The sequence below is a fragment of the Cucurbita maxima genome, unplaced genomic scaffold (genome assembly GCF_002738345.1).
Source record: "Cucurbita maxima cultivar Rimu unplaced genomic scaffold, Cmax_1.0 Cma_Scf00002, whole genome shotgun sequence".
Taxonomy (NCBI): Eukaryota; Viridiplantae; Streptophyta; class Magnoliopsida; order Cucurbitales; family Cucurbitaceae; genus Cucurbita; species Cucurbita maxima.
In genome coordinates this window covers 1,813,329-1,826,040 of record NW_019272018.1, presented here as the reverse complement: position 1 = coordinate 1,826,040, position 12,712 = coordinate 1,813,329, and the positions used below count along the sequence as shown (strand labels likewise).

The window sequence follows — 12,712 nt, the reverse complement described above, 5'->3', positions numbered from 1 at the left end:
TTTTAAAAAAAAAAAAAAAAAAAAAAAAAAAAAAAAAAAAAAAAAAAAAATCCGAAAATCAATGCTAAGTACAAAAATGCAAAGGAGACGAACGAGAAACTGAATTCATTCGTACACTGTCTTGGAAGCTCCTTTGCCGAGGATTTCATTATACTGCAACAAAGAACAGAAAACAATCAGAATCAGAGCGGATGAACACAAGAGAGAAAGAGCGGTGGGGGAGGGGGCATACTCTTCCATATCTGCCAGTCGGATCAATTTCAACATACTGAGAGAAATCTGGAGGTTGAAGAAGATTAGAGAAACCAGTAATTGAATCAATTGTTTCCATTAGATTTGAACGGATTTGCGATGTTCCTCGGCGGTGCAAATCCTTGGTTCCTCAGATTTTGGGCGGAGAACTATTTGGAAATCACATCTCTTGCAGAAGAAGAGAGAAGAGAAAAAGGTATTGAATGAAAGTGACGGCCCTTTCCAAGAGTAAGGTAAATTTCTCACTTCTTTCATTTCTCACTGCAAATATGGAAACCCATAATTCCTTTAGATTTTTCATATAATATTTTAGGTTAAATTATAAATTTTAAGGATAAAAATTGGATTAATTTTGAAACATTCATTCAACCTAAAATAAATTCGCTAAATTCATCGCGTTTTTCTAAAGAATTAAGACGCCTCGTTATTCATGAGATTTTTTGTCGTCTAGCTGTAAAATACTCATTTAGGCGAGGGCTTTCAAAAACATCGTAAGCTAAACCTAAACGAATAATCAACCTGCAACGAATAGATAACGTATAGTAATACTATGAATGACCCAGTATTGAATATTGGTGATGATATCGTCCAACTCCACGTATTCTTGTACTGTCAAAAGGGAATTGAGATCAGTAACTTAGGATTAATTCTTATATTTAAAACTAATATGAATTTAATTTTACACGGTATCTCATATGTAAAAGTTGAAAAGCATATACGATATCATTCATGTATACTGGCGTGTCCTGCCCAAGATAGTTATTAAAAAAAATTGGAGAGGGGGAGTAACTAGCATGTGTCGTGCCCTTGGACTGGCAAGCATTGATCAACTGGGGCGTGTGACCAATCCCGAACATGACCAATTAGGTTGTGGTCCTGAAAATTGAAACTCTAGCCAGCCAACCTATGACTATGAACCCTAGCCGGCCAACATACAATTAATCCATACCCTTGATGGGTAAATGCACTAACGATTAAAAAAATATTTACCCCAAATTACTCTATTAACAACGTAACTTTTCATTTACTTACATAAACTTTAATCTAAATTCCGTACTAGTTCTATCTAAAGCTAGCTATCTTGTCTTTAATGAACTCTTCCAACTTCAAAAGACTTAAACTTGCCCCAACATATACTACCGAACAAAAAGAGTGTTACATGCAATGACAATTTTTCACGACAACCCATCAAATCATTGTTATTGAAAAAATTACCATATTTTTATAGAGATATTGTCTTTACTCGATCATTCATTTGTCGGACTATTTTAAATAAAAATTAAAAGGAGAAAAAGTTAATTTAGTTCACCAAATTTGAGAATTACAAATAAATTAATAATTGTGCAAACTAAAGACATTCAATTTTATCAATTTAAACGGCAGACACAATTATCGCTCATAAACGAGTTAATTTATTGTTTTTTTTTTATTAAGATGAGCATAACTTAGTAGTAAGTGACATAAGATGATTAAAAAATATTTAAATAATTGAAAGTTATTACCTATATCAACCATAGTAGGAATTTCAGAGTTAAAACATGTTTTGCTTTGAACAATTTTATGTTGCGTGATCGCCTAAAAATTTTTCTAGGATACATTAGAGTGAGAACAAAACATGTTGAAAGGATCTGTGTTGGTCTTTAGGAATAGTTAGGCAACATGACCCTATCGCATGATATGTAGGAGAGTGTTGGGGTCATTCAAATTTCGAATCCTGGTCTGAATCTTAGGCATAGTTCGTTATAGTTTTCACTCCTAAAAGCGAAAATCGAAAATGAAGTTAGAGAGTTGTGGTTTCTCCAAGCCATGTTCTCTTCCTCATTTCTTTATTCATAAAGCTTATTTGTCAAAGGGAATAAAAGGAAAGGCAAATCAATCATCACCATCATCATTTCTTGCATAATTGCATCATTATCCTACCAATCATACACAAATTATATATAATTTTTTGTCTAATCAACTTAAAGCTTTCGCTTTATGTTTCAAATTTTACGGACGGATTATGTAATAGCAGATATTGTCCGTTTTAATCCATTACGTATCTCCTTATGTTTCAAAAATGAGTCTGTAGAGGAAGGTTTCCACACAGTTACAAGAAATGTTTCGTTACCCTCTACTAGACGCGAGATCTCACAATCATTATTACAAATCTAGATTCGACAAGTCTTGTTTACATTTATTTTTAATTTTTTTAATAGGACTCATTTTTTTAAGTCTATAAAAGTTAATTGTTCAATTTTTACCATTAAAATGTTATGGGTGAAATTGCAATGTGTATCGCCCATTACCCATAATTCGAAATCTGAATTCGACACCTGATAGCCACAAGATTCTCCAGCGACCTCGTCACATTACTTACTTCTTGCTTTTAAAACTGAAGATTATCCCCACGAATCAACCAACAGGGGTTCAGGGTTCTTTCAACATATTTTGTTCTAACTCACGTATATCCTAAAAAATCACGCTTAACTATAAAGTTCTTATGATTGAACTATCGAAAAAGAAGGTGTACCTTGTTGGTATAAGTAATAACTCTCAATTCTTCTTAGTCATCATATGTTAGAATTATTCACATTCGGATATGGTCTTAGTTCATTCATGTATTTCTCATTTACTGAGGATAACACAGTAGTAAATATTATGGGATGAAAATTTTCTATCCTTCTTACATAAATGGTATGTTGAAGTACAGTTTCTGTACGTCAATAAAAGTAATGGCTTAACGGTTACGACTTTTAGTTCTCCATTTTTTGGAAAGGGGTTAGAAATAGTTTCCATATATGTTAATATGATTATTAAATTCATCCCTCCTGGTCCAATTGTAACAAACACATTAAATTATTATAAAGGAGAGGAAGATACTAAAATATTCTTGAATGTGGAACAAACACATTCATGTGCTTACTTTTAGGTGTAAAAAAAGTTGTAAACATCACAAAACTTGCCTTGTAAAGCCATGGGATTCAATATTTGGTGGATCTCTCAATGCAACTACTAATTTTATATGATATTAAGTTTTTATTGACGTCTTCACATGTATATGTGTTCATGGATTCGATATCGGATTCGATATCAGTTGCAATGGTTCAAATTCATTGTTAGCAGATATTGTCTTCTTTGGATTTTCTCTTTTGGGCTTTTCTTCAACGTTTTAAATGTGTATACTAGGGAGAGGTTTTCACACCTTTATAAATAATGTTTCGTTCTCCCGTCTAACAAATGTGGAATCTTAAAATCTACCCCTTTGGGAGCCTAGTGTCACAATCATGCTCATTTAGGGTGTGTTTCTAAGCTTGTCAGACATGAAATGCCTCAAAATGTACTATAGGGGAATATGACTAGTTGTCAACTTCTCCCTACTCGATAGTTATATGCAGTAAGTCGTTGTTGTTGCTTTTTGCTTGTATTCTCATATAACACCAATTTCGATTTCTCAAATCTTGCTTTCAAAATCTCTCTGCCCCCGTTTTCTAAAATTTTCTTTATGAACCGGGTCAGAGGCTCAATCATACGTCGCTTGGCCATAGGTGACGCAAGAACAAATAGGCTTATAACTCACTTGTTGCTTGGAAGTGAGTGTCGCACAATCGTAAGTCTGCTGCCATCAAAGTGCGATTGTGACACCCAGCGTCCTCGCGGGCACACTGCCTGGTGTTTAGTTATAATACCATTTGTAATAGTTCAAACTTATCGCTAGCAGATATTATCCGCTTTTGGCTGTTATGTATCGTTGCCAGCTGCCCTTACAGACGAAGGAAGCCTTGAGACTGACAACGATCGTAATAGGCTAAAGCGGACAATATCTGTTAGCATAAGAATGACTCGATATTTCCATTATAACTTAAAAAGTTGATGAAACATAAAGAAAATAGGAGAAAAAAAAATGTTAAATTTTTTAATATAATATATAGAATAAGCATTTAAACCTTTTTTATTATTAATGTAAAATGTTAACTTATTAATTTTATTTTTTATAAATTTTCTAAAAATATCCCTTATCATAGATTGAAACATTGATATTTTAAGAGAGGACAAACGAGCACGTGTGAGTGTGCACCTCACACACACACACACGATCCACTAAAGTTAGAGAGAAGTTCGATTCAACCTTTTTCTAAACAAATTCAGAAGAAAGAAAAAAAAAAAAAAAAACGATTTACCCTAACCCTTAAATAAATAGATTTTTATAATAGAAGGCGTGTAGCTTCAATTAGACCTCAAGTCTCTGTCTCTAAACCTAAACTTGCTACACTTTTACCTCGTGGGTTTAAGTATCAAAGTATGTGCAGCAAACACGACGCTAGTGTATAGTTTTCTTGGTTTGGTAGACAACCTCGTTCCCCGGTTAAACTACATATTAGGTGTGTTTCAATGACTTAGAGTAATTTTACAGTTACGGAAACTGACCCTAAAAAAAAACGGTAAAAACAAAGGATTCACAGTAAAATATAGAGGTGAAAAACAATTAATATGCGGTTTATGTTTTCTTATCCAAACTTTTAATTATCACAAAAATAAAAAAAAATATATATATATATTAGAAGTCAAATTCCAACTGTATCCATGTGTATACTAAAGAACATGCGGCAATAATTCATATAATATTTAAATAAAGCATTGAGATCAAAGAAAAAGCATATAATATAAATTAAATTAAATTAAAATGAAATATATATTGTATTAAATTGATCAATGATTTTCAAAAGCCTTTGTTAGTTGGAATCAATCACAAATTTATTAGTTGTTTTTGTAAACTAATGATCTGTCTTTTGGCTTCCTTAGTCTTAGGGAAGTTGTAAAAATAAATACATATTGCTAAATAATACCCAATAAAATGTTTTTATTTTATTATATTAAGAGAATTATATTTTATATAATATTACATTTTCAAATAATAATAATACTTCAATCCTTATAAATTCCATTATTTTAGTAAAATAAAAATAAAATAATATATATATCACGACATTTTCATCAATGGACATTCGAATAAATTAAATTTCTATTGTGTGTTGTAAATTCTTTTTGATGAAACATAACAAAAAAAAAAAATGTAAAATTCTAATTTATTTTTATAATTTTTTCTAACAACGTTCATCAATATCGATATTTTATTTCATTTTTATAAAATTGAGAATTCCATATTTCCATCGACATCAATATTTTAAACCTTAGTTTTGGTACCAACAAGTTAGACGTTAAAAAAGCGACATAAACCAACCGACCAACTTTTGACAAAAATTTGAAATGACTTTAGGCTCGATTAACATGATCAACTTTTTTGCATGATTAAAAGAAAACGAAGATGAATTATAGAACAATACTGTCCAACTTTATTATAAAATGAAGGCTAGGGTTTGAATTGCAAATTAAAACAATAAAAAAGACTCAAAATAATATCTTGTTTATTATGTGTTGTGATTTTTTAATACAAATTATGACGAGTATGATGCTTGTTACGCTCATGACTTTTTGTTGAAAATTTAATGTTTATGATGTATGTATATAAACCATGTCATGATACGATGAAAGAATGCTCGACATAATTTTAGATAATGAATGTATGTTAGGCATGAGAGAGATAATGTGTATAAAAGAAATAGTTGTAATGATTGCATTATGAATTATATTACTCGTCTTCTCATGCATATGTATGATCATGAGATTTGTATAAACTTAATATGACTACGAGGAGAGTGATGATATGGTCATGTGTGACGATATGATAAAAAAGGAAATCTTAATAAAAGATACGTCTCAACATCTATCATATTTGCATGTGTTTGTATTATCCGACCTCAATAGTGAAGTTATGATATGAACCCTTGAGATATTTGATCAACCAGATAATCTGAATTTTACTTTCATTTGGAGTGATTTCTTATCATTAGAGTTGAGTGTTCTTACCTTTTTTCTTTAGTCAATGACTAAGTTTATTTGAAATTCTTCGTAGTGTAGATTCCATGATTAGAATCATTTAAGTTGGACATGATCGATCTAGCTTGTGGAGTGATTCGAATCTCAAACAAGTATCATTGCTTTGAAATATTTGATCAACAAGATAATCCAAATCTTACTTCCCTTCTAATGATTCCTTTTCATTTGATATCAAAGTTTTTCTTTGGATTGATTTCTAATCATTTGGTATCATGGGTTAATTTCTTATCTCTGTGTTGATTTCTTATCATTTGATATTAGATCTTTCACTACTTATTGAGTATTTTATAATACTAAATTTTCCCAAACTATATTAATATTTAGGTAAAAGTGAGGGTGCGTAAGACAGTTGACCGTGTTATGTCGGGAGCATGTGTTAGGTTTTTCATGTTTGGTACGTTTTGTTGAAGGAGTATATTCTCTTTCACCGTATTATTATATTTTTCAAGAAAAATAAAATCAATAGAAAATCTCGATATATTTTTAAAAGACTTAGAACGTTGTTATGATTAGAATATACTTGAAAAAGTAAAGGTAGCAATTGGTAGACCAAATAAGGTTAGACTCTTAACAAACAAACAAACACATCGATATATTTAATGTCGAGATGTTTTATGTTTTTTTTTTTTTTTTTTTTTTGCTACTTTTTTAAAAATGTAGAAACTCTCAGAAGAAGAGATGGCAACGATTGACAAAGTTTGTAAGGAGGAGGCTAATTCATTCATTCTCTTTGACCCAGACATTGTAAAAGGTCTCTACAGAAGGGGATTGATCTACTTTGATGTTCCTGTTTATCCAGATGACCGTTTTAAGGGTAGCAATCAAATTTTGACTCTATTTTTTTTCTTTTGGGTTAGATGGCAAATGAATTTCTTTAATTTGGTATTCTTCCTGTAATTCAATTTTCTGGTCTGACACCTGAAAACCGTCCTATTAATTTATGGACTGTGTATCTCATTTTCATTTAGAAGTCAAATCTTCTGTTTGCTGGTTTATCTGATACAACCATATGTTAATGCCGTATCATTNTTTTTTTTTTTTTTTTTTTTTTTTTTTTGGCTACTTTTTCATTTGCACACATCAATTAGTCAACCATGCAAAACACAATAATGAAGAAAAATGAGAAGGCAAAAAGAGAAACATGAAAGGAAAAAAAAAAAAAAAAACATTTGTTTAGTCCAACATATTTTTTTTTTTAATCATCAAAGTTATGAAAACGACTAACGCCAAGATGAATCTTTCATTATGCTACTAAAATAAAAGATTAGACCATGTAAACGTGAGAAGAAACATCTTATTATCAGATATTTTTACATTGGTAATTACCACCCCCAAATTTTTATGAGTTATTAAACTAAGCGTCATGTTAAACTTATGGGACGTGGTAGTTCAAGCATTAAAAAGTTAGTAATCGAACATTTTTAAGAGAAGAATTGTTCGTGTTTTTGTTTTTTAAAATAGCCATAAATTGTGTTCTATTCAAGAAGTCAAAAAGTATCGTAGTCAGAGTATTTTAGTACAAAGTGTCTTGTGAGTGTAGCTCTATTTCCTCGAGTGAATCTTCCCACCCCTCTCAGAATAGTCCCACCAAAATTTTGCTCATATTGCTTATTTGGGTGACAGAAGCAACTTATGGAGTAGACTCGTATAGTTTGGGATACCGCTTATAACCGGATTTCTTCTATAAGAGACAAAGTCTACCGCTAGCAGATATTGTCTGCTTTAACCCATTACGTATCATCGTCAACCTCACGATTTTCAAAACGTGTCTACTATAGAGAAGTTTACACACTCTTATAAGACATATTACGTATCGCTGTTAATCTCACAATTTTTAAAACGGTTTTACTATAAAAAGGTTTCAATATCTTTATAAAATATGCCTTCGTTTTTGTTTGTCATATATATTGACTTCTCCAAAATAGTGTGGCCTATAACCTTCTCACAAGTTCCTACTCATTGGAGGACAATGCTCAGAACACCATTGATAAGCATATCCAAGCAGCAAGTCAATTCAAGACAATGCATGACCCTAGTTATCCACCTGAAATTGAACCCCAATTTTCCCAATTTTTTCTTAACAAGATTCATTTGGGTTGAGGAGGCCATCTTTGTCTGTGTCAAGCTTCGCAATTGTCAAATATCTTTGTGTTGTTAATGAAATTTGTTGTAGTTGAAAAATGTTATTGAGTTGGTTGTGTTTTTTTTGGTCTAGTTTAGTGTATTAAATGTTTGACAAGAGTATAATTTTTGTTGTCTAATTATTTTGTGTCCATGTTTTGGCATCTTTCTCCCCATATTGAAACATGTCACACTCAAGGATTGATGTCAACACGTGGGTTGTTTCGAGGAAGAATGCTACTACACAAAAGTACACTTAAATGAAAGTCTCATATGAACTAATTTAGGAAATGATCTTGAGTTTATAATCAAAGAATATAATCTTCATTAGTATGAGGCCTTTTGGAGAAGCCCAAAACAAAGTCATAAGAGCTTATGCTCAAAGTGGACAATATCATACCATTGTGGAGAGTCGTGTTCATCTAACATGGTATCAGAGTCATGCCCTAAAACTTAGTCATGTCAATAGAATCCTCAAATATCGAATAAAAGTATTGTACGCCTCCGAGACATAGTAAAAAATGACTAAGACTTCAAAAGGAAAAGAGTCGAGCCAAACAGGCATCAAAATCAACTTACAACTAGTTTTAGGAAGGGTTATTATATTTATTAGACGTCTAGTGAGATATTATTTAAATGGAGAGAGGCTAGATAACAGGGACTTCGGGCCCATGTAGGATTAAGGAATTGAGACTTTCGTAAAAATATTTCGAGCTCGTAAAGCTATACACAAACACAAATGCAAGAGGTAAAAAATTTAAATTTCAATTATTGGATGAATGGTTGGTTATGCTCAAATATTTCATTCAATCATTTCCGTCATTTACCATCCCTCTCTTTCTCGGAAGCTTATTAACTTAAGTTGGGGTTGATAAATCTGCTTATAGCTTCTTCCTTAAAACTTTTTATATATAACTATTTCAACCACCGAAGTGGTACAATAGTACCCTGTCATGGTACAAACGGTACTATGTTACAAATTTAGGTTTGATTTTGGCTGGTGCATTTTTTTATTTTTTAATCTTTGGTAAAATAAATTATTTAATAAATTTCTAGAATTGGAGAAACTTGCAAAACCTTGCGTTATTAAAAAACAAATGACTTGATAAAATAATTTAATAAAGAATGTTACTTTCGGTAAAAAAAAAAAAAAACAAAACAAAATTGAATGTTACTTTCGGTAAAAAAAAAAAACAAAAAAAAATTGAACGTGATAAATAAATAAGACACAAAATCTTAAAAAGAGATGCACCAGCCGGGAATCGAACCCGGGTCTGTACCGTGGCAGGGTACTATTCTACCACTAGACCACTGGTGCCTTACATTAATTGTTTTCCTTTTATAATAATTGTCGTTGTATAAACAGTTCACCATCTTTAGCAACTCCACCAACGATGTTAAGACCCAAAACTACTTAGATTTTCATAAAAAGGTTTAGACTTGTGTTCTAAATAGTATTGTAGTCTAGCAGAAATGGAAGTAAAATCCATACATGCCTACGAACATATGTAAACAAAGAGTCACTTTTAGAGTAAACAACTACTAAGGAAATGTTAGTATCTAGTTGTCGTTAGTTTTATGATAATTTTGAACTATGTTATGATGTTACAATTTTCACTTGTGATTATTGATTATAGATTAATTTGTGTTTGTTTCTAAATTTTTAATATAATTGTAGATAAATAAATTTTTAAAATAAAATTAAAAAGATTTAACAACCCAACCTAAAAATAGAGAGTTGTGTTGGATTGGATCAAGTTACTAATTCAATAAACCAGAACTTTTGATGGAATCCATAGAATTTACTCAAACCCACCTTAACCCAACTAATTTAGAGGAGATAGAAGAAGAAAGAGGAATGATGATAGACAAAATATTTATTATTAGTAGTATGAGTATGAGTATGAGTATGAGTATGAGTGTGAGTATGAGTATGAGTATGAGTATGAGTATGAGTATGAGTATGAGTATGAGTATGAGTATGAGTATGAGTATGAGTATTAGTATTAGTATTAGTATTATCATCATTATTATTATTATTATCGACCAAAACGAAATAAAATAATCTTCCTAGGATTCGCATTGGATCTGTCCTTCCCCTTTATCCAAATCCCGCCGCCGATCCCAATGTCGATTCCTCCCCTCAACATCATCGCCGGCGCCGACTCTTTCGGCTGCTCCCTCAAAGACACACTCCTCTCCCACCTCCGCTCACTCAACATCCCCGTGGAGGACCTCGGCGTTTCCTCCTACTACTCCATCGCCGCCGAGGTTGGCCGCCGCGTCTCCGCCGCCGCCACCACACCCAATTCTCAATCCCCCGAAATCCGCGGTCTCCTCGCCTGCGGCACCGGTGTCGGCGTCTCCATCTTCGCCAACAAATTCCCCGCCGTCACCGCCGCCACCTGCCTTACCAAAGACGACGCTCTCAACTCCCGCTCAATCAACAACTCCAACGTCCTCTCCCTCTCCGGCATCGCCACTTCCCCTGACTCCGCCGTCGAAATCCTCAACACGTGGCTCCAAACCCCCTTCAAAGCCCCTTGCCCTGCCTCTCAATTCAACCCCTGGCCGACCGAAATTCAGTCCTTTTTGGACAATTCCCTCACCGAGATTCCCAAAATCGGGGCCGTTGGGGCCGTTACAGACACTTGCTCCATCTGCTGCCTAGTGAAGAACAGAGAGCTGAACCCGGTCGAGATGATCCCGGGCGGTTCGATGAAGATTCTGAGGGAGACGCCGACGTCGGCCGTGGTTCGGTTCGAGACGGGAAGCGTGGAGCCGGCGCACCACCACACATTTGGGCATGATCTGGTGGTGATGAAAGGGAAGAAGAGCGTTTGGAATTTGAGTAAAAAGGAGAGATTTGATTTGGGGGTTGGGGATTACCTGTATACTCCAGCTGGAGATGTTCATAGGGTTAAATACTATGAGGATACAGAGTTTTTCATCAAGTGGGATGGGCATTGGGATATGTTCTTTGATGAGGATCTTGAGGCTGCTAAGAACGCCATTGATGAGGAGCTGGAGAAGGTCTCTTCTTTGTGTAAGTGATGTTTGTTCGTCTTTGTAAGATTAAAATGGTGTGCCTTTTTGAGTTTGAATTTGGTAACTTGTTCTTGTTTATGGAAGATGGTTTAGTTTGGCTTGAGATGATTTGTATATGTTCCAATGTAATCTTAAAATAAAATATGTATTTTGGTAACCTTGTTTTATATCATCCTTGGCAACTTGCTAAACTAACTTGGGACCTTACTTGATAATGTTTGAAATCGATCGAACTCATAGATCTAATATCGATCGAGTTGGGTGCTTGTGTTTGGAGTTAATCTAGACATGGGTATCATGGTTCGAGCATTTATATGTGGTTGGAGCTTACATCGTCACTAGAAAAGGGTCGCCTTCGAAGGCCCGTTGCTATTGTCACACTTTGTTAGATAAAAGCCTGTGCTTTCTTTCTTTATTTTTTTACCGTTCTTACAACTATTTAAATAATTAAATCTAATGAAAAACAATCATGTGACACTATTTAGTTGTCATTTGGGCCATTTTTAGGGAAGAATAGTTATTTAGGACGATTAGAATAGTTATTTAAATAGTGAATTAACGATAAACTAATTACATTTTCTCAACAAAGTCAAACCCTCAGTGAATTAATGATAAAGGAATTACCGCTTTTTTCAGCAAAGTCAAATCCTAAGTTTCCTTATCTCGGTTGTTTTTATGTTTTATGTTTTCATTTTCTTCCAACAAATTTCTTCACTGTTCTGTCAATGGTATTGTCAAAAGACAATACACTTGTTGTCATCAAAAGCGCGTTGTATTAGATGATGCATTATCCTCTTCAATCGAATCATGATACCTATCTATCTTGACTATCATGTGGTCTGATGGGCTCACTTAACAATTGTTGATTTGCTTGCTTGATGTAAGGATTACTCTTTTCCTCCCTAATATAGATATCTCATACCATATAAAAAAACCATAGAAGGTAGAAGGGTGAATAACTTATACTTTACTTCTACACTAGGCCTAGTAAGACTCGATTTCTTTTTTAAAATCCAAGTCAATAAGTTTTGTGATCGAAGAACGAAGAGAATATGATTAATGATCATGTGGTGATGGTTAGGCTAGGGCTCAGAGAACATTTCAAATATAGTTAGACGACGAATATGTGCATGAACCAACAAACTTGATTGACGACATTTAAGAACAGAGACAACGAGAAATCTTAAAAAGGGACGAAACTAACAAAAGAGAGTCGACCTTCCTATGTTAACTTACGAGCGAAATCTCATCATTATTATTAGATTGATGTGACATATTATCGAATGCTTAACATAATCAATAGTTTCTCAAAGGATTGTCGTGTCTTTTTTAGAAAAAAATGCTTTAGGTTGAA

At 33.3% G+C, this 12,712-nt stretch overlaps 2 protein-coding genes and 1 non-coding gene across 3 annotated transcripts in view; 1 reads left to right on the top strand and 2 right to left on the bottom strand.

Moving 5' to 3' along the window:
• The window catches only part of LOC111495945 (probable serine/threonine-protein kinase WNK9), a 3,849-nt gene extending 3,336 nt beyond the window's left edge, over positions 1 to 513 (bottom strand). The window contains exons 1-2 of the mRNA XM_023146138.1: positions 233 to 513; positions 116 to 153 (exon numbers count right to left, since the gene is read on the bottom strand). Coding sequence (XP_023001906.1) covers positions 116 to 153; positions 233 to 331 — 137 coding nt within the window. The 5' untranslated portion in view covers positions 332 to 513. The remainder of the gene's footprint in view (positions 1 to 115; positions 154 to 232) is intronic.
• Positions 514 to 9,557: 9,044 nt separating this feature from the next.
• TRNAG-GCC lies at positions 9,558 to 9,628 on the bottom strand. Its single transcript has one exon. It is a non-coding gene; the product is annotated as a tRNA-Gly (tRNA).
• A 742-nt stretch (positions 9,629 to 10,370) lies between these two features.
• LOC111495958 (DNA damage-repair/toleration protein DRT102) lies at positions 10,371 to 11,525 on the top strand. Its single transcript, XM_023146164.1, has one exon. The coding sequence runs from the start codon at positions 10,438 to 10,440 to the stop codon at positions 11,362 to 11,364; it is 927 nt and encodes a 308-aa protein (XP_023001932.1). The 5' UTR covers positions 10,371 to 10,437; the 3' UTR covers positions 11,365 to 11,525.
• Positions 11,526 to 12,712: the final 1,187 nt, after the last annotated feature.